Source organism: Uloborus diversus, chromosome 1, assembly GCF_026930045.1.
Source record: "Uloborus diversus isolate 005 chromosome 1, Udiv.v.3.1, whole genome shotgun sequence".
In the NCBI taxonomy this organism is placed as follows: Eukaryota; Metazoa; Arthropoda; class Arachnida; order Araneae; family Uloboridae; genus Uloborus; species Uloborus diversus.
This window is the reverse complement of record NC_072731.1, coordinates 212,937,230-212,959,615: the sequence shown is the minus strand read 5'-3', so window position 1 is coordinate 212,959,615 and position 22,386 is coordinate 212,937,230. Positions and strand designations below refer to the sequence as shown.

Below are 22,386 nucleotides of genomic sequence, written 5' to 3'. Positions count from 1 at the left end.
GAAAATGTGTCTTTTGGGTTGGTAGGCTGTCTAGCGTTCAGTCAGTCTGCTAGCCCCCTCCCCCCGCCCCTCAAAGTTTTTGAGTGAATAGTCCGATTTGAACAAACTTTTTTTTTGTTAGATAGATCTCGGTGGAGGACGCCACATTCCCATCCTTATTTTTTGGTTTGAACAATGTTTTGCTTAATTTTGAACAGTTAAAACCACTTGACATTAGCCCTAAGGGGGAAATTCAAAGCAGAAATAAATCCCGAACTTAAAAGCGTATTAGCTTCGAACAAGCTTTGTTAGAAAATCCTCTGGATGAAGAACATGTATAAAAAAAGGTTTCTGATTCGAACAATATTTCCTTCAATGTTGAACAGTTCAAAGAAACTTAACATAGCGTCTACGGAAAAATAAGGACACACATAGAGTCTGAGCTCAAACCTTAGCCGTTTTAATGGTATTTTTTGAACAAGTAAGAAAATTTTAATATCAACGCATGCGAGAGAATATAACAAATTATTGAGAAAAAAATGTGCAGATTCTGATTATGTTATTAATTTTTAGTTGTAAGAAATAGGAAAAAAGTTATTAATGAAAATCGGAGTACCGTATCTCTTAGACTTGACATAGATACAAATCAGAAGTGATGCAGTTGAAACAAAATGAAATGAATTCAAAGTGCAAATACATTTACCAGAATTTCGCCTTCTACAGCTTTTAGACCTTTGAATCCGCCTCCAATTGCTGTAAAACAAAAGCAGTCCGACTGCAGCCTTGGCAGAATTAGGCTCGCATGGAAAGTGACCGACTCTGACTATTGGAATTTTTAAGGATTTGCAAACCGACTCCGACTCCTTTACCCAAAAATCTGCCCGATTCCGACTTCACGACTTCAATTCTGTGCTAAATAAGGATTGTTGAGATAATTTGCTTTTATTTTCGTTCTTCTTGTTTTGTATATTTATTTTATTTTTTGCAGCAAAAAATAAAAAGGAATTGATATTCTTTTAATCATTTTTTTAACATAATTTTATAAAAATAACATTATTTTTTTAATAGAAAGAAAGAGCTGAGCGATTGATTAATTTTTTGCGAAAAATATTTCTTTCAGATTAAATGTTATTATTTATTTATTTATTTATTTTCTGAAGTTTCTCTTTTTTTTCAGTTGACAGCTGGGAAAAATAAAAACCGGAGGTGCTTTTTTTTTGTACCCAAAAGAAAAGCAAAAACGTTTTTTTCTTTTCTCTGTTTATAAACTGTATTTATTTTGATTGGCTTTTTATCTTTAATTCTTTTCTTCTTAAAAACGATTAAATATTTTTTATGCAAAGAAAGATGTCCGCTGCATTGTTTAAAAATTGATACTACTTTATTTGTTCGTTAATGAAATGTTTACGTATTGATTTCATTAAATGAAAGGGGCAATTTTGTATTTCGAAATTATGACGTTAAGAAGGTATGTTTGATTTGATTTCCAGTCATAGAAAATTAACAGAGTATTGATCAGATGATAGAAAGTCTTTGTTACAGTACGGGAAAATAGATTAGTTTAGTTATGGACGAAACTTCTTCATAATTAAACTATAAACGGAAACTGAAATAATTGTTTTATAAGTTTTTAACAAAGGATGTGAGACCGGCCGCCTTGTCTAGGGGTTAGAGACGTCTGACTGATAGGAAGGTCCCGGATTCAAGTCTCGGCTCCGACATGGATGTACATTCTCTATCCTGTCATTTTCCTTTTGTGTGAATGTGTCGTTCTGCTGTGATTACCTACCCTACAAACGGGTCCTTATGGCATGTGTGTACTGTGGAAGTCGGACTTCACACCAAAATGCAGTACAATTGGAAAACTTGAAGCAGCACACCCAACTGGACAGCCTGGCTAGCACACAACACTGACAACAACAACAACAAAGGATGAGAGCTAGTTCATACTTTCTTGCAAAGTTACTTTTTACTTTCTGTATTTTAACCACAATTCGTCTTGAGTGAAAGAGTGTCAACTAAAGCTGTGTTTTTTTTATTATTATTTATTATTTGACATAAAGAATCCTTCAAATTTACTACCAAAATCAATCATATAATGATAACAACCTCTTATGCAACAGAAAATAAAACAATTATGAACTAAAAACACTAATTCAACCCCTTATGGAAAACTATGCTTTCTAGATTATACTCTGAACATATACAATCTCTCACCGATTTCGAGCGTCTCATAAGCTCATACTGAATTACGTTGATAAATTTATGGCATATTTTGGACATGTAAATCCCTGGTTTATCAACATGCGTTTCACCTTTATAAATTTAGTACATTGTTGTTATGTAGTTCATCGTCAACGTATAATTTCTCTAGTCAGCTCTCAAGCTCTCAACTATCATAGTTTAATTTTAATTTAGTAACAGCTTAACATTTTCGAAATGAGTTTTACTAATTCAGCTCCAATTGATTTAATAGATTCCAATTTTGCTTACATAATTTAACCGTCTCAATTTCTTGCCATATTCTAGCATACGATTGTAAAGTTTCCTAGTTTTCCTTTTTAAGCCAATAAAGCTTTAAAAAACATTGAAGCAAACATTTTTGTGACTTTCTGTTTTTTGTATGTAAACTAAATTCATTGCCCATGATTGCCGTTGCCTACTGTGCGCATCTCAGTTTTAGTAAAGATTAGTTCTAGGATTCAAGCTAAATTTTCCGGTTAGATGGTTAGTCAAACGTGGAACAGCCAGAGCATAGTTTCCAAAAGTTGCCCAAAAGCACGTTTGGCACTCATTTTATTGACCTACTAAAGAGATGAAAGGCTGACAATGCCGATTTTCTGTACACAATTTCATTTATTTTCAAAGTGAAAGTTATAAATCCAAAAGCAAGCTTCAAAGTTTCCGAGTGCAAACAAAAGGAAATTTGGAAGGTCCCAGATGGCCTGGTCGATTAGGTTTTGGGCTCGTAACTGGAATGAACCAGGCTCGATGTCAACCAGTTTAAGTTCCTTCGTGTTCGCTATTGGTGACTGGAGAACCTAAACTATGTCGTGGTCACAAAGTCCTCCACGTTCCTATTCCAAATCCATATCTCTGAGGTGTTCTGACTCAGAATTTCATCGGCTTCTGGTTTGGATAACAAAAGTTGACGTATCATGCGTTAATTTAACGTGTGTTGTTTGAGCTAAATCACACTTTGGACTCTGTGATGCTTGCGTCAACGAAAGCCATTCTTTTCTGCCTTAAACTGGGTGTCATTGTCTACTCTGACACGGTTACGCGATGAGTTTGAACAACAACAAATTAAATTTGGGTTTATAGATCAAGTCTTTAAAAAAGCTATGTTTTTCTATATTTATTCATTCGTTTATTCATTTTGTTAATGAATTGAAGCTTCCATCCTTGAAGATTCCAGAATATCAAATGGCTTTCCTAATCCTTTTCCTTAATTAAACGAGATACGGACATACATAAGAACGTACGTACAAATGTACAGACGTATCGCAAAAACTTGACAGCTATACTGAGTTTAAATTGAATATTCTGGTTGCTGTGTGCACAGACGTTGCGTCGAAACTTACCCATGCTGATTCAGGCGTGATTTACCACATTAAAAGTTCAAAACGCAAAATTTGACTCTTGCAACAACTATGGAAATGTAACATTTAAGACAAACTATCTTCTTTAAACGCTTCATTTGTAGATTTGGAATTTATGGCAACATGAAATCCTGGTAAACAATTCCCTGCCTAGATTCGCCAAGATATGTGTGCTACATAAAAACTAATGATTCACAAAAATACTACAAGTACTGACAACCTACAGTACATTAAGCTCCTAAAATTTTAAGGACTTCAGTGTGATAGGTATGGGAAGTTGTTTCACAAAGAATTCTCCGCCATTTCGTAGAACTTTATTAAAAGGCTCCTAGAGTTTCATAGTTTGGTTCTTTGAAGCTAAAAATTTGCATATTTTGGTTTCAAAGGCACACACATGTATACAACTCTATAAAATTTCATCCAAATTGGAGCTGTACGGGTGGGGGGCACAAGGTCATTTGGCAAAGCGTTGCGTTATTTTGTGAGTTTTTGTGAGCATTCTATCACAAATTATCATTGACGGGAAGTGCATGGCATTATTTTTTTTTGTCAAATATTGACAATGTTCTGTAAAACATACATAAAAATTATCTCGCAGAAATTAATAAAGTTTTGTATTTTTGAGTACTTCAATACCTGTTACATCTAAATTAGCCGTCGGTCCAATCTTAGAGGCGTGCGTATGTTCAAAGTGCATAAAAAAATTAATTCTATCTCATACATTTTGTCACTCTTGAACCATTATTATCTGTTCAAATTATGTAATTATGTGTCAACTTTCGATTTTCATTCGAAGAATTACATGAAAATCATGTAATTTACATCTGAGAAATGAAAATAACTTTTGAAGGCTTTTAGAAATGTTTTTAAATTTTATTTTTTGGCTCGGTAACTGACGTACCTTCTGAAATAAGTTTGTTTCAAAGAAAAATCAAACATTTAGATATTGTTTAGAGAATTCTTAAAAATTTAATTACGTTACATGGAAGTAGAGCCCATATCCATAATGTTCATGCAATGAAACAATAATCTAACATTTTTGGTGTCTTCGTAAGGAATTTCGTTCAACAATTGATACGTCTATTACAGTAGCATTTATTACCCTTAAAGCATTTATTAGACTAATAGAAATTTACTTTAGTACAGTCTACTCACAGAAGTCGTGGAAGTCGCAAGTGATCAAGTTAGGACGATTTCATCTGAATTAATATAGCAGGGGAGAAAGAAAAATACCAATAATGTTTAAATGCACGCGTTTTATAATGTTGCCGCTAGGGCATAATTAATATTTTTGCATTCTCTAATTTAACAACAAGTGGAAACAAAAAAAGTTTCTATTGAAACAACAAAAAAAGATTTTTTATTTTGTCCAGAAATGTAAAAGCTAAATAGTAAATTAAATATTTTGTAGTAAAAATAAATTAATTAACTTTCGTAGTAAAAATGTAGATCAAATTGAGTTCAGATTAAAAAAAAACATATTTCCGTGAACAAATTGTCTTTTTAACAAGACTGCTTCTGAATAGTTAAAAGAAAAAAGCGCACTTCTGTAACGAGCAGACTACCACCCCTCTAAGATAATAGATGCATCCTGTAAACCGGCAGTTTCCCTTTCCGTCGCTTGCCTTTCCATCTCATCTGTGGTCAACCAGTAGATGCAATGAAAATGAACATATTTATAACATTATTTAATAATAGATTGCTATTTCATAACATCCTATAAGTAACCAAAACTTGAATTTGAAATGTATTATAGTCAAAAGTAGCCAATTAATTAGAAATGTGTGATAATAAAAACGAAAACCTATTTTTTTACTTTTCTTGTCGTGTTTCTAAACGCTCTCGCCATTCTAAATTACTTCTCATTGAAGCAAAAATGTAATTGCAGGATTCTTGCGCTCTCCGTAGTGGGGCGCTGTCTTGGGGCGTAGGAATCTTCCGAAACTCAGCAGTTGTTCTTTCGCTCTCAGCCGCGTGGGAGCTACCGCTCGGAAAGTCTCCAGACGAAATGTTGCATCGTATTTTGGACAAAAAGTATTGAAGGAAGAGCAAAATTGTATTATATAATAAGACTGTCTTCTTTTTTACAAAGCTACCCGTGTTACTTGAGCTGAAAAAAATTCATTCCATTATGTTTAAAAAACTGTTTCAACGGATCTAAACTTATTTCTCAATTTAGACAAATATATAAAGTTTTGTATTTGTTGTTGCTGCAAATATATTTAATAGAAATGTTTCATAGTATTGTAAGGATTCGGCAGCTGATATCATGATTGTCTTGTGTCAGTAGAAAAGAAATATATAAAGGATTTGCTACACTCTAATAAGTTTAAAGAAAAACGTGTTGGACAGTGGGTTATGCATGCACTGTAAAGATGGATTTAGATGAGATCTTACACGAAGTTGGGGAAAATGGTAAGTATCAGAACCTGATGCTGTGGTTCGTTTTCTTGCCCGCGCATTTAACTTTCGGCTGTCATGCTTACAGCCAGCTTTTTATGATGTGGACTCCAGACCACTGGTGCCAGGTTCCAGAACTGGGAGCTGCAAATCTTAGTGAACATTTGATCAGACATTTAACTGTGCCCCCACATCCGAGTGGCACAGGATACAGCAGGTGTTCCATGTATAAACTGGATTACAGCATCCATACTGATCACAATACGATTATTTTAAAAGAGCCCAACACTAACTGGACCAATGTGACTTGCAACAAAGGCTGGATATATAATACGAGTGGGAACTGGGATCGAGATACAGCCGTTACGAAGGTAAGGTTTACTTAGTCAAATATATATATTTTTCATTTTTGGTTATTGATTCTATATTTAATCATGTTCACAACTTGTTGCTTTCTATATTGCCATGATAAGCGCAAAAGTGGTATGTAGAGCTGAGCTCAAAATGAGAAATTTCTTTTTAAAGTTTTACAACTCCAAACTCTTGTAAAAAAAAACAATAACAACGGTTAATTGCACAACAAATTGCAGATTACTGCATGCACGTGTATGTCTTTTTATCCAAATGCTCACTTTTTTTCCATTTAAAAAGGGTTCCTTGTGACCCCGAAACACGTGTATGCAGTAATATAAAGTTTTCGTTCAATTAGGCGTTGTTATTTCTTATTTTACCAATTAAGGCTTTAAAGTATTTAACAAACGCCATATACTTGATTCAGGTGCCAATTTTCGGGAAATGTTTAACAATTTTGCCTTCCGCAAATCACTGTAAAACATTGTATTTAGGCAAAATATGCTACAAAAAACACCTGGGGACGATAGCTCAATTTTGATTAAAATATCAGATACGATCTTTGTGTTTAACACAGAATTATGCGCAATTTGATCTTTTTCTGCAATGGGTTTAAAAATCTGCCTAACTTTTTATGTGGAAATAACTTTTGTTTTTACAGCTCGAGTTTTTCTCAAACGCAACTTGAGAAAATTGTGTAAGAACTATTTGGTAGTGATAATATCTTAGCCTCAGAACAACAGTATTATACCTAATTTATTTTTTCTGGGATTAGATGTCTTACTGTTGCTCTGATACGAAGATCTAAAATTAGAAAATCTAATCTGAAAAGTTGGAAAATGCACGAAATCTATTCAAATAAAAGTATTCTTAATATAAAAAAAAAATCATGTAATCATGTTTTCTAGCAAAATTTATCTGTTCAATGTCGGGAAATACTTTCGTTATATTTGTATTAGAAAAGACAAACTATTACATTAATTTCATAGCTTTTCCAAGCATATGAATTAGTCGTGAAATTAACAAAAGTTTAAGTCATCTCAAAGCTGAGAGAACATTTATTGAAGTTTTTATGAAAAGCAATTATTCATTATTTAAAGACTTTGAGTACTACTTTCAAAAAAACATTTTATGACCCATTTTCACCCGTCGAAATCACTTTCCTAATCGTCAAGCATTATTGTCTAATTCCTTACTCACTCCAAAAGCTAAGCAGAGATACGCTTCGTTCTCTCAACCTCTTCCTTAGTAGCGAACCTACAGGTTTAGGGTGACGCCGCAATGAATGTTTGGGATCCCATGGCCCTCCCAAGGGGGAGGCTAGGACTTACAACAGCAATTTTTTCCGGTCGTAAGATGCGCCAGATCCGAGAAAAACTTATTTTTTGGTGTTAATTTCAAAAAACTTCAAAGGGAGCTGAAAAAATGTTGAGGATGGGGGGACTTATTTGTGCATTACACTTAAATGCCAAGTTCTTAAAACAGGGCCATTTCATCGCTCTTATTTTGCATATTCAGATTGGCTTCCTGAAAAGTACATTTTTCTTTCTGCGCTTCTTTTTGAAGTGGATGTATTTAAAAGTTATGCTCTTACTTTGTCCTACATGTTCATTAACTTATAATGAAAATAAACTCAGTGGCGCAATAGCACATGAGGGCCAAAGCCTACTGAACCTACCTCAGTTTATGAGACCGATGGTTCTGGTGTGCAAGGTAAACTCTACAGTTAAGTGGTAACCGAATGCTGAGCCTCTAACGTTTAGTTCCAAAGCACGGTCCTCGCTACTCATTTTATCGACCCACCGAAGGGCTGAAAAGCTGGGCCGACCATGCCCAATCCGGGAGTTTAACCCGGATCTGCACCCTGGAGTTTAATCCAAGGATGGGCGAAGTACTATCGCTCAACCACTGGGCATCTAATAACTTTTTAACCGTTCCATTCTTCGCGACTCACCCCTATATTTAAAAAAAGGAAGATTGTAACTACGCAAATTCATGTTGCCATACAAAACCTCCTTCCCTATTAATTACCTTTTTTTTTTACTTTCTGCATTAAGTGTTTCAAAACGAAATTTTATTCAGTTTTTTTCGGAGGGGGGGGGGGCTAATTCACTGATCAGAAAGTTTATTGATTAGTAAAAATTAATTCAGAATTTTAACTAAAGTTGCTAAGGCGTAGAGTTCAGGTTTTACCTCAGAGAGCAGAGGGCATTAACATTGATAGGAAGCATGATAATAATAATGTAAGAATTAAACACAGCAAGTAGTTTCTGGTATGCTATTTAACTTGAAAAATGGCAATAGATAGAGCTTAAGGCGGTAACATAAATATTTTCATCTTTAGTATTTCCAGATATCATTTTATATCGATGTTTATATAAATACCATTATCGTTGTCTGTAACTGATTAGAAAAACATTTGACGAAAACGAAAACCTCTAAACTTTCTCCAGTCAAACATATTTCATTTTATCTTAATCACATAATTGCTACTAATTACCAATTTCATACATAAATGGGTTTCTTTATTCCATGTAATTTGTCCAATGTCAATTATTTATAATGCAACAATTGGGATAAAATGTAGTCGAGTCAATGTGATTTTTCATTTTTTTTTTAAATTTTTTAAATGTTTTTAATAGTATTATTAATACTTCCCCTCAATTAAGAAGGAGGATCGGTACAGTGAATATTTCTATAGTTTCTCTTTTCCGTTATAACAAAACATTTGGATTCATCATTTCGTTAATTTAATCCCTGTACCTTCGTAAAATGTCACTTTTGCTCCTCAGAATAACATTACCTCTTCAAATTGACATTCCCGGTACTACTATACTTTTCCGTCTGAATTGATTCAATAAAATAATATCTTTCTGTTTTTTAAAATCTTTATTTAGAATTTTTATTCCTTGGTTACTATAACTTTTTTTTTTCTGAAGACTCACTGTAGAAAGCAATATTCCTATTCAAACTTTCAGGCTAGTGAAACGATATTTCAAGAGTAACCGAAGACATTGATAAGTTCTAAGAATCCAACGTCCCAAAAGGTATAATTCATGGTATTTACCTCTAAGAAACAACACCAATTAGCTGACATTCAAAAGCAGAATGGGAATTTTCTATTTAGACAAAAAGAAGCATTTATGAATGATATTAAATCCCGCATATTGCATAAAATAACAAGTAGTGTATTACCAGACATTTCAGAAATATCAAGCAATGCAGTAATTTCCTTTTATATTTATTTCTTTAAATCTTTTGTCAAAAAATGCTGCAAATCGAAACCTTCTTATCAACGTTTCGAATAAATATTTTTAAAATTTCACAAAATAAAAACTTCTTCGTTAATTTATTGCCGTTTCTTCCAAGTTTGGACTGATTTGCGTAATTTGCCTATCTAGCTCAAGTTACTCTATTTATCTTCTACTTGGTAGTTTTGTAAAAAGAATGGGAGAGGCTTACGAAAAGAACTTACTGAGTTTAAACATTTTTTTTTCTTGGGGATAAGACACATCCATACATCACTGAGTCCTTTCTCTACACCATTTGTTTGTTAACATATTTTTCTTTTCCTACTTTAAAGTTAGATACTATTGTTAGCAAATATTTTTCTCGGGAGCAAACCTTAAACCTAAAACGCAGAGAAAGCTTTAAATATTTTGTTTGTCTTTTTTTAAACCTGAAAACAAACAGTTCGAAAGTGGTAAATGGTAGTGCACGTTAACTTCATTTACCATTTTTCAAATATATTTTGATCAGAAAAAGGCAATTTTTAAATGTACTTAAAATGCGATTTTGCGAAGCTAGGATGGTACGTATTAAAACAGAAACCAGTAAACCAGTGTGTCTTTTGTAATAATATAACAAACATTTGCAATAACAATTTTAAATTTGAGAAATATTTTAAAATTTAAAATTTTACTGAAAAATACAACAACAAAAAAAAAAAAAAACACAGTACAAACGTAAGTACAGTCGAACTCGCTTATAACGAAAGACGAAGGACCACGATATTTGTTCGTTATAACCTAGTATTCGTAAAAAGCGGGTTCGTGAAAAATATCATTAAACTTCCCACAGACTTGCTTTGCTTGTTTGTTTTCAATTTCTCTAAAGTGCAAAATAACTTGGTAATGTCTTTTAAAATATCTTATTGTATCTTTTGTGCGAAATAGTCTTTTGAAGAATGTTTATTGGACAAAATATCGTCATCTTCAGCCCTGGCTTCAAGAAGCGATTTATTTTTCTGCATATCTAACGACATTGAGTAGTATGTTGACGGTAGTTTAGCTTCCAATTCTTAGCAATTTTTCGTCATCGCTTTCACTGACTTTTTAATTTGAATTAGCTTGAGTTTTAGCTGCAATATAATCGGAAAAAATATCTCTCAAGTGATAACATTGACGTCAACGAATATATAATCTTTAAATGCTTATCTAACTGCAAATTTAAAAAAAAAATGCCGTCCTCAATCATCTCTTGGATTTAAGAATCATCATTTTGCTAGAAGTCAATAGAAATCTTACGAATCATAAAAATACTACTCTCTTTAACCGGGGTTTGCTCGTTAAAAGCGAGATTTGCTCCTTTAGAATTTACATTTTACCAACCATAAATATTTCTGATTTCCTCGTTAAAACCGAGTTCTCGTTAAATCAGAGTTCGTTATAATTGAGTTCGATTGTATGGGTGTAATTTGAATTTGAATGGAAAACTTTAAAAATAGAGATCGGCACAGAGAAAAGGCCGACTGATTTCAAAACCAGCTCAATTTAACTTGTATTATTTTGCCAATAATGAGACAAGACTGCTAATTCAATAAAATAATTTTAAATAAAAAATAAAAGCGACTTCAAAACTACAGCTAGAAATTGCTCTGAAAAGTCAAAATTTTATTTTATTCTTTGAACACCATCGATACTACTTTTAAACATATAATTTGAAGTCGGCGCAAAAACGAAGAGAAAAACGATGTATAACCATTTTTCGTTTCTGCATTTTTCATAAAAACCAGTCAAAATTCAGAACGAAACATTTATGCCACTATAAATAGGCTTTTATTGATGCAATGTATGCGAATTCTATTGAAGAATCCGGGTCCATTACAATTTATATTTGTATTTAATTGTGGGTCAGTATGATTTTGTCCTTTGTTTTTATGCCGACTTTAAATTATATGTTGAAAAGTAGTACCGATGGTGTTCAAAGAATATAATCATTTTTTACTTCTTAGAGCAATTTCTAGCTGCAGTTTTGAAGTCGGTTCTATTTTTTTATTTAAAATTATTTTATTTTACTCTTTTTAGTGTTAATGTATTTCGGAAATTGTATGATGTTACTATCACGAAACGTCATATAAATGCCCTATACTTAAAAAAACTTATCAATGCATGTAAAAGATTTCCTCAACTAGTTTGTATTTCACAGCAATTTAAGTTACTCGTGATGAAAATCCCATTTTTTCTTACTTTGGCTCTGTTATCTACTATTGGTATGAGAAAACAATTCTGCAACTGGAGCATAACTGAGTCCATTAAGTTCTTTTAAAGTTATTTCATAAATTTTTCACGAAATGCAGTGGAATAACACTAACGAAGAACTGAATTATAAATCCCGCATTTACTAATATATACTCCGTCAAAAGTAGCATGCTACTCTTTCCGTGCATTATAGCATGGCCACACTAGATGGCGCTCACGCGTAAAGGTCCGCGCCATCTTATGGGGCCGTGTGTAGAGAATTTACATGGAATTTACTTTTTTTGTTCATAACTTATTTTCTAAAAAACAAATATGGTCAATCAAATGAATGGGAGCTAAGTTAGACCATCCACTAACCATTAAAAAAAGAATGATCAAAATCGGTTCTCTGGGTAAGACGCTGTGAGTGGACCAAAAAAACACATACCTACAGTATGAACTGATATGATAATCACCCCCCTTTTTGAAGTAGGTTAAAAAAATATACCAAAAACGAATTCGTACAACCATTATCATTTAAACAAAGTAAAAATATTTTGGTAAAGTAAGTGGGGAGAACGTGAATTGGTTTTATGAATTATCGTAATCTCTTGTAAAATTTTTAAAAATGAATCTACAGTGCAGGCCAAATTATGAGCCTAAGACTGTTTTAAAAGCAAATTCTTTATTGATTATATAACTCTAGCCACATTAACGAACAGTGAAATAATCATCTAATATTTAGTATGCATTACCTAGTTATTGATGAGCATTTTAAGTCTTTTTGGCACACTTTTCACAAGGTTTACACCATTTCTTAACTTTTTAAAAAAGGAGGTAAAAAATTGTTTAAATTCACTATTATACGCACTCACATACACATACTCACTAATTACCTAAAACTAACTTTAAATATAACAGAACACACTAATAAAAAGAACTAGTGAACTGTTTAAGCTGATTGAGGTTATGTTCCTGGTAGGTAGATAAACAAAGAACAAAAACAAAGCAGACAGTGCTGCCACCTGCAAACATTAAATTATGCTAAAATAACGTAATCATCAGTGTACAGTATGTACTTTACTTTAGTACAAATAGTGTACAAAAAAACAAAACAAAAACTCTTTAGTCTAATAATTTGGCCAGCACTGTAGCTAGGTTTAGTTCCAAACCACCTCACTTCATTTTTAATGTTAATGATACTTTGAGCAGAAATATTACCATTCAGTTCCGTTTCGAAGGAGGCTATTGGTGTCATGCATTCATACGTTCCGCTTATACACAGCGTGTGCGATTTCAAAACGAGCAATAATTCGTTTCTATTTGATCAAGTGCCCGTTCGGCTAAAATCTAAGCTGCCTCTTCATTTAAGTGATGTCTATCGGCAGAGTATCGCAGTCTTTGCAATGGTGCGTGTAATGAACTACACGCAACGGCAGGAGGGATCATTTCTGAGATTGGAACCGAATACATCACTGATTTCGAAACAACCATTAGACGAGTTGTTTGTGGATGTTGAAATGAAGTGGAGCCGTGACTTCACTCAATACTAAATGAATCATTAGCTCTAATGCGCTGAAACCAATTGAACATCTTTAAAAAAAAATTTAAAAAAAATAGAAGACAATGTGGAAAGTCTTAAATAACGTGCATGGTGCTTGGTTGGTTTCTGTAATAGATTTTAAACATTCATCCCCCCCCCACGTCTTCTCTTTTTTAAATATGCAATTAAAATTTATTTAGTTCTTTTCATTTCAAAATACAAAACAGTATAATAAGACGTTCCTTGTAACACCGAAAAAAGTACCTGCAGTAATCTTGCGTTCCATATCATCTACAGGAATACAGAGATGAAACAAAACCTTAATCATAGTAAATAGTTTACATTATGGTTGTAAGTTTGTAATGTAACTTTCAAGAATGAGGGATGAATTAATTTGCTTGCTTCATTTATTTGTTCGTAAATTAATTAATTAATTTGTTGTTTTTTAAAAATCATTTTTTTTTCTGAAACCGTTAGAAGGCGACTGCTACTCCAGTAGAACGAGAAATCTGACTGCGTATAGAGAGGTTCTGGGATCGAATCCCGGCTCGGACATAGATGTACTTTCTCTCTCTTGTCCTTGTTCCTTCTTTGTGTGATAGCATTGTTATGCTGTAAATGGTTGCCTAGCCTATAAATCGTTGCAAGTGTGTTCTGAAATTTACAAGATAACTCAATGTACACAGTGACTATTTGAAATCTAAAAGCATAAAAAACGCTAGTTTTAGTTGTCGCATAGAATAAAAACATCAATTTCTGTTTTGAATTATTAACACATGTCAAATTTTTAGCGTAAAATATGGTTCTGAATATAGCAGTCATGTTGAGAAATTTTCCATTGTATAATAAAGTGAATAATTTTCTGAAGCGATATAATTAATGAGTAGCTCTTAAAATAGTTAAATACAAAAACTGATCATATTATATATGATAAGAAAAAAAGTTACCATTAATTTCAATTATGAGGCCAATTTTTAGACCAGATAGAATTATTACAATGGAAAATTATTTAATGTTTTTAATTCATTTGTGGTATGTGTGTGTAACGGCTCCCGTCTGAGTAGTATATAACATAATAAGCTTGAAATTGTTTATAAATTGTCACTTTATTCTCCACTTGATTAATGAGCTTATCTAAACCGAGGAGTCAAAATTGTTTTCTGAATTGGACTTTCTAGCTAATACCAAAGCTAACAGGAAATACATTAATTTTGTCACTAATGCATTTTACTAAACACAAGATTAGCTTTGAGACAATAAATATCAGGAAGAGTTTGAGTATTAAAATTATTTTTACTGATAAAGTTTCTTTCACAAAAAAGAATAGTTTTAAAAACAATTTTTTTTTCTTACACATCTCTAAATGTCCTTTGCTATTTTTTAGCTCTATGCTCACGAATGAGGATACTTTTATTCAACTACAAGTGCTACAAACTTGCCCTTAATGACTATATTTTTATTCAACATTTTTCTAAAAATAAGTATAGGGTAGACCGACCAGTGAATGAACAGTTAAGAACTATTTCATTTTTTAAAAATCCTAGTAATTTTAAATTCTGTGCTATACAGATTGTGATAGCTAAAACATTTTAATTGATCTATGTAAATACCTTTAAAAAATTGCGGGAACTTAAATGGTACCGCTTCCGACTGTTTTAGGTGTTTAAAGAAAAAATGGCACAACGACCCAGTGAATGAACACCTCGAACCAGTAAAGGAACACAAATTGGTTCAGTGAATGAACATGATAAATTTTGATTCAATAAGAAACTAAGTTTCTTTGAGATCTATCTATCTATCTATATATAACTACTATATCTATTTATCTATCTGTCTATCTATTTATATAACTATCTATATCTATCTATCTATCTGTCTACTTATCTATCCATCTATATATCTATTTATCTATTTATATATCGTATCTATCTATCTCTATGTCTATTTACCTATTTATCAATGTACTTATCTATTTTTCTATCTATCTATCTATTTATCTATCTATATACTTATCTATCGATCTATCTATCTACTTATCTTTCTATCTATATATCTATCTACCTATCTACTTATCTATCTATCTATCTACATACTTATCTATCTATCAATCTATCTACTTATCAATTTATTTATCTACTTATCTCTCTATCTACTTATCTATCTATCTATCTATCTATTTATCTATCTATCTCTTTATCTATCTATCTATCTATCTATCTATCTATCTCTATATTAGTCTCTCTATCTACCTATCTATCTATTAATCACTACCTATCTATTTATCTATCAATAAATCTATCGATCTATATATCTACCTACCTATTCTATCTCTATATTATCTACCTATCTATTCTCTCTATTTGCATATATATTTCTATTTCTCTATCTCTCTATCTATCTGTCTATCTATCAAGAGAGATAAAGATATAGAAAGATAGATGTAGGTAGGTAGGTTAATATACAGATAGATATATAGATGGATAAAAGATAAAGTTAAATCAGTAAAAAGTGCATTGTTTACAAAGAGAAGAATAAAGAAATTATAAAATATATAATAAAATCTTTACTAGTAATAAAGCTGAAAGTCTTTTTCTATCTATTTCTAGTCTGTCAGGATCTTTCTCTGTCTGTCAAGATCTCAGTGACGCGCATAGCGCCTCGACCGTTCCGCCGATTTTCATGAAATTTGGCATGGGGGGAGAGTAGATGGGGGTGTGAACCTCGAAGTGATTTTTCGAAAATTCGATGTGGTTCTTTTTCTATTCCAATTTTAAGAACAAAAATATCATTAGATGGACGAGTTAATTACGACATTATCATAACGTGGAACCGCAACATGAGCACAAGCCAATTGGCGAGATACGAAATTATCATAACGTGGAACCGTAACATGAGTACAAGCCAATTGGCGAGAAAATTTACCATGCATTATTTGTAAATATACAGGCGAACCGAAAGACCTTTTAATTTTTCTATTACGGGCAAAGCCGTGCGGGTACCACTAGTACATAAATAAATAAGCATATAAAACTATCTGCATTACAAAAAAGTACGAAAATTAAAATATCTCAAAGGAACTTCAAATTTCTTTTTAAATCAAAAGAAGTTTTGCCATTGTTCATTCACTGGGTTTTCGCAATTTTTCGTACCCAGTGACTGAACACCCCTCTACCTGAAAATCTACGCATTCTGCATTGACTGAAACAATTTAAATCCATAGCCTAAATATGTATATTTAATTTTTCTTTCGTAAAGTTAAAAAATAAAATTTATTAATAAAAATAATATTTATCAAAATAATTGCTAGCACGAAACCAGCCTTATTATTTTGAAAGAGAAAAAGAACGATTCACGGCAGTAGAACTTTCAAATTTTTTTCAGGTGTCAGATAGCTTAGAATATCAATAAAGTACACTTTTGTAGTGAATTTATTTAGAAAAAAATTTTTGGAAGCTTATTTTTTTTAAAAAAATGACGCGCTGTTCATTCACTGGGTGGTGTTCACTCACTGGTCGGTCTACCCTACACTGTTAAAAACAATCATAAAATTTTACGGTAAAAGTTATTGGCATCCATGTTGCCAGTAACTTTATCACAAAATCTTACTTTACAGTAAAATTTTACAGTAGAACAAACGAGAAATAAAAAATGCAAAATACATGCAGCAGGTTCGAACTCGAGACCTTCGTAGCGGCAGGCGGCTATTTTAACCACCATACGACTCGGGATACATCGAGCAAGGGAAAATACGGCGCCATATGCTTTGCACTGTAAGTCACGTGGTGTATCTATTGGCGCTGCAATCGTTTATATTTTACGGTACTATTTACTGTATTTTTTTTCTGTACTGTAAATGCTCCATTTTGCAGTAATATTTACCATAAAAGTTTCCTGAATTTTTAACAGTGTACATCATATGAAATATGAATAACGAAAAAATACCTTTGTGCTTCAGAATTGAGTGAAAGAATTTAACTTTTTAATGCACAACAATTGCAAATTGCTGCAACTCGTGTTTCGGGGTTACAATGAACCGATACTTAATTGCAAAGAAATGTCAGGTTTGGGATGAAAAGTCATCCGAAGAAAGCAACACAGTGGAACAGAACGCAGTATAAATAGCAAACAATAGCAGATTGTTTTTAATTTCCGTTATTTCATCTATTTATACTGTCTTCTGTTCCACTGTGTTTCTTTCCTCGGATGACTTTTCATTTAGAAGTTCATCCTTCTTTGCGTTGAAAAAGGGGTTCCTTGTAATCCCGAAGCACGTGTCTGCAGTAAATTGCAATTTTTGGGCATTACTTCGTTGCTAAATCAATATTAAATATTAGTTTTCTTACACTTGGAAGTGCTGCAAAAAATTTTAAATTGTCGTTTTTTGTTTTAATTCAACTGTCTTCTAACTTTTGTTTCATAAACTTCATCGAATAACTTTGTGTTTGGTATTGGCAGAATCTATCAAGTAACCCAAAATTACGTTTTCATTTTAATGTCTCTTAACTTGCGTTCAATTCAAAACAAGAAGTAATACCTAATAAATAGAGTAATATGTCACATCGTCTTCTTTCCTGCCCAGGGAAAGCAAAGCAGAGTAGCTGCAAATTTTTAGATTTTCTTTTTCTTTTTTTTTCCTTTTTGTTATCTATTTGACTGAAGCTTTATTGTGAAAACTTACGTGTTTGGTTTATGATAAAAATAAAGCAAGAGAATGACGTCCATTTCTAATATTTTTGCGATTGTTTGCGAGGAATCTAAAACGTGCTTGTTCAAATATCTCAAAAATTCATTTTTGTAGATAGTGCCGTTAATCTGCCTACGCAGATTAGTTCGTGGTCAAATGCTGAGCTCTACCAATAAAACAGTCTGAACATGTTCCTAATTAATTCCTTCATTTCAAGCAGAGTCGATGTTCGTCAGTTTATAGATATTTCATTGAACAAATAAATTATTTATAACCCTAGAAAAATTAGCTTCATTGCGTCACAATGAATTGAAATGCGTGCATTTCCTTTAGGCTCCGATGCTGATAGTACTACTATATATTCAATGGTTCTGCGTTAGAAGTTATACCTTATGTATCTATTTAGTTATTGCATCTATTTTTTCATTAGGCACTAATATCGGTGAATGCCATTACCACGAGCATTTTAACGCCCAATTTCCTCACTAGCTGAAAGCACCAGTTTTCGCTTTATGCGAAAGTACACTAGAAATTAAATTTTACGAAGGGAACTCAAAGGCAGACGAGTACTTGAGGGATCTTTTCCGTGCCGCATATTCATACGACATGGAAGCTGACGAGTTTCCGTATCCACCGACTGGTGCCACTTTCAAAGCTTCGATTTTCGGCGTAAGAGAACCTCACCTAACCACTGCACCACTCTCTCGGCTAAAAAGGGAGCTGATAAAATTGCAACCTAGTATTCTAACTAATAGTTAAATTTTCTTTCTAAACACAAATAAATATTGTACAATTTTTGAGCGTTTAAGAGCAAGCAGAATTTCTAAATTGCTTACGCGTGCTACGTTGCAACCATTTTTCAAGCATTATATATATTTAAAAACTAGCTTTTTCATTTTCCATTTTTTTAATATTTTTTCTTTTCTTAGTGGATGGGTTTTTTTTTTTTTTTTTTTTTTCACTTTTGACCCAACATTTTTACCTGCAGCTAAGAATCGTCAATTTATGAACGGTTATGACGTTTGCGATTTTCATTATTTTGAAAGATAGACTATAGAAAAGAAAGTTTTGAGATGACCCCAAAGTAGAAGTTGTAATTCTAAAGGCATTAGGACATTGATATGCTTTTCTTGATTTCCTATCCATTAACACTACTGATCCTATTTAAAAGGGGTTCATTATAATATGCAAACATCCAAAAACTCTAAAAAATAATCGTTTATGCAATGCTTTTCTTTCTGTTTCTGCTGAGTTTGTAACCTGCATTTTCATTATTTTTTTTTTAAAACATCTATTTATTTTTCCAAAAAATTGAATAAATAGAAAATAAAAATAAAGTAAAGGCAATGTATTTTGGTGCAAATTGCTGTATTGTAACGTTATTAATGCTCAACTGGTGAAGTACTTGTTTAACGTAACTGCCGAAATGTGGTGGATGAATCCCTCTACTTATTTTTAATTTACTTCACAAATATTTGCAAATTAAAATTGAAAGATTTAAAAATGATTTTTGTATTATATATTTTTGTAAATACAACCGAAACACTACCGTAAGTGACCTACATATACTAAGAAGCTTTATATGTAAACATTTCAAAACGAATGAATGCAAAAAACTAATTCTTCTGAGATGTAAGACACCGTGTTTCACGAGTTAAGGGTTAATTTCATCTCTCACATGAACGCACAGCGAGTAAATGCAACACGTAAAAGTACGTGGATTCTGAAATAAATCTTTTTCACTCCGTCAGAGCGGTATTTGAGACGCAAAATTACCTCTATTCTGAGCAAGATGTCCGAAAGTGATAAATGAACCCTGCGTCAGAGATATTCCAGCAAATAGATTTCTTTTTATTGGACCCAACTGGCAGCTTCGATTGATGGACTCCCTCATTCAAGGTCCCTTTCATTTCGTTGTCTGATATTTACTCGATGCATTCGGTTTGGTTAATCCGAATTTTGTGCTTATTTTCTTCAGAAAGTTGGTCAAACCGGTATAGTTCGATATTTACGTGCAGACAAATCCATCATAACATACTAGCATTTATAGGGAAGAAAATATTCTTGCAGCTGTAAAATTGCAATAATTATTTATCAGAAATGTAGTTTTACATCGCATGTGATGATGATATAAACCTGATGAATATAGTTACACGGAGATAAATATTTTATTGAAATAGATGATATTTAGAAAGGTGTTAAGTACATGAATTTTATCGTTAGTCTGGTATGACAGGATTTTTCGTACAGGATAGTTACTAAAATAAAATATTTATTAAAAAAGCATCATACATGTCTAGCTTCTATCATCACATGCAATATGCAACCACATTTCAGGTAAATATTTAACGCAATTTCAAACCCAAAAGTTCATTTGTTCTCTAATATTTTACACATTTTACTTGAGCTTTGTGTTTGCTATCCGCATTGCATGATCAGTCAATTCGTCAAATATGCTCAACATAAATAATACTCCTTTTCCGCATTTTTTTCCTTTTAAAACAACTGAATAAATCAAAATATGAAACATTTAATAAAAATGTATTAAATGGATGCTTCCAAAAATTAACTTTACGTGCATTTCAAAATGTTACATTGAAAGTTATATTCATAATGCAGTATTGTACCCTTTTTTTTATTCTTGTAGCAACAATGCCAAAATACTTGGAGCGTCACAGCTAATCACGAAAGTATCCTGCTATCAAAAATTTTGAGCGAATTAGAGATTAAAATTTAGTGAAAAAAAGGAAGGTATAAAAGTTGTATTTTATTTTAAAATGCTACTACATATACATTTAAATGCAGCGATGTATGAAATAAAAATATGCCTTTGTGCGACAATGTAACAACAGTAAACATCGTATATTATGTACAAATAAGCATACACTGCGTAATTTGTGTTTCATATACGCTGTATACTATTGTTTCAACGATGCAAATTATTCGTCTAAAAGAAGATTGTTAAGCATTTCAAAAAATAATTAAGATACGAATTTGTTATAAACCTTTTTTTACAGTACTAGCGGTAAATTTCCAAGAAAAAAAGAGGAAAATTTATAAATAAATAAATAAATAAAAATAAGACAATGCAATGGTCGAAATTTATTTTATTCAACCTTTCATGTCTTATTTATTCTTTTTTTACTTTTTATTTCTATTAATTTTATTTGTTTGTTTATTTATTTGTTTTTGGTCCCTTTTAAATAAAGAGATCCGTAAAATACCATAGTTCGGTGATTAAGATAGTTTGATTTTAGAATTTAAGGCTTGCATTATAAATGAAATTTCATCTAATAGTTCACATATGAGGTTCATTTCGCGAGAAGATTTAAAGTTAAATTCAGGAATGAAACTTAGGTGGTGTAAGAGAAGAGCGAAGACACTGAAATTTAAAAATAGTTTTACACAAAGATATCATATCGCTTTTAAAAAAAATAATAATAAAATAAAAAAATATATATAAAAGAACATTGCAACTCATTTAGAACTTAAATGTGGATTTTAAAATCGAGCAAAAGCATTGCTGGGCAAAAACGAGTTGTTGATTTATCACGTAAATAACAATAACAACTATGCATGTTTATGATATTGGTTGTATTTTTTCCCATCGAAAAGCGTTAAATGTTTAAGTTTTTGAAACGTAATGTATGTTCTTTTAATTATTGACGAGTTGGACTATTTATAGAATTTTGTTGATGATTTTATTGTAAAATTTGTAAGCTAAAAAATATCATATTTGAGCTTTGTTGATTTTTCATCATTTTTGGTTGGACATGTCGAATTTTTATTCTTATCAATACAAAGTGTACCTCTTCTTGTAAAATAAAAGGAAAATATTTTCAGCTTTAAAACTATAGCATGTTGGTCTTATTTTTTAAGTAAGACTTTTTTTTTTTGCATTTTAAGATGTAGCAAAAGAACTTAAAATGTAAAATAAGTCTGAATTTCAAAAAATCTTGCGAAAATATTTTAAACTATAGTATGAAACATTTACATAAAAAGGTTAGAGCGTTCAGATACGATTCCTTTTCCATTAACTGTATTAATACGTGTAAAAAAAATATTTGCGTAGAGTTATAACATTTCCTAAACTGTCTAGTAGAAATAATACCCGTAGAAATAGTACTACCCGTTATATAGGACTAAAACTGAAACTTGCAAAAAAAAAAAAAAAGGCCTTGTTTTTCCTTAACAGCAATACCACTTGTGTAATGATTGCACTGATTTGCTAATAAGGACTTGATTTAGGTGTCTGAAACATAACAATACCATCTACGGAAAAAGCTGCAAGACCACAAAATGTTGAATTGCCCAATCAGCGTACAAAACCAAATAAACGAAATTAAATTAATAATTTACGAAACCCTT

The 22,386-nt window shown here is 31.9% G+C and overlaps 1 protein-coding gene across 1 annotated transcript in view; it reads left to right on the top strand.

The window, feature by feature from the left end:
* The first annotated feature begins 5,956 nt into the window (after positions 1 to 5,956).
* Positions 5,957 to 22,386, top strand: part of LOC129218526 (beta-alanine transporter-like) — a 120,948-nt gene continuing 104,518 nt past the window's right edge. The window contains exon 1 of the mRNA XM_054852818.1: positions 5,957 to 6,352. Coding sequence (XP_054708793.1) covers positions 5,957 to 6,352 — 396 coding nt within the window. The remainder of the gene's footprint in view (positions 6,353 to 22,386) is intronic.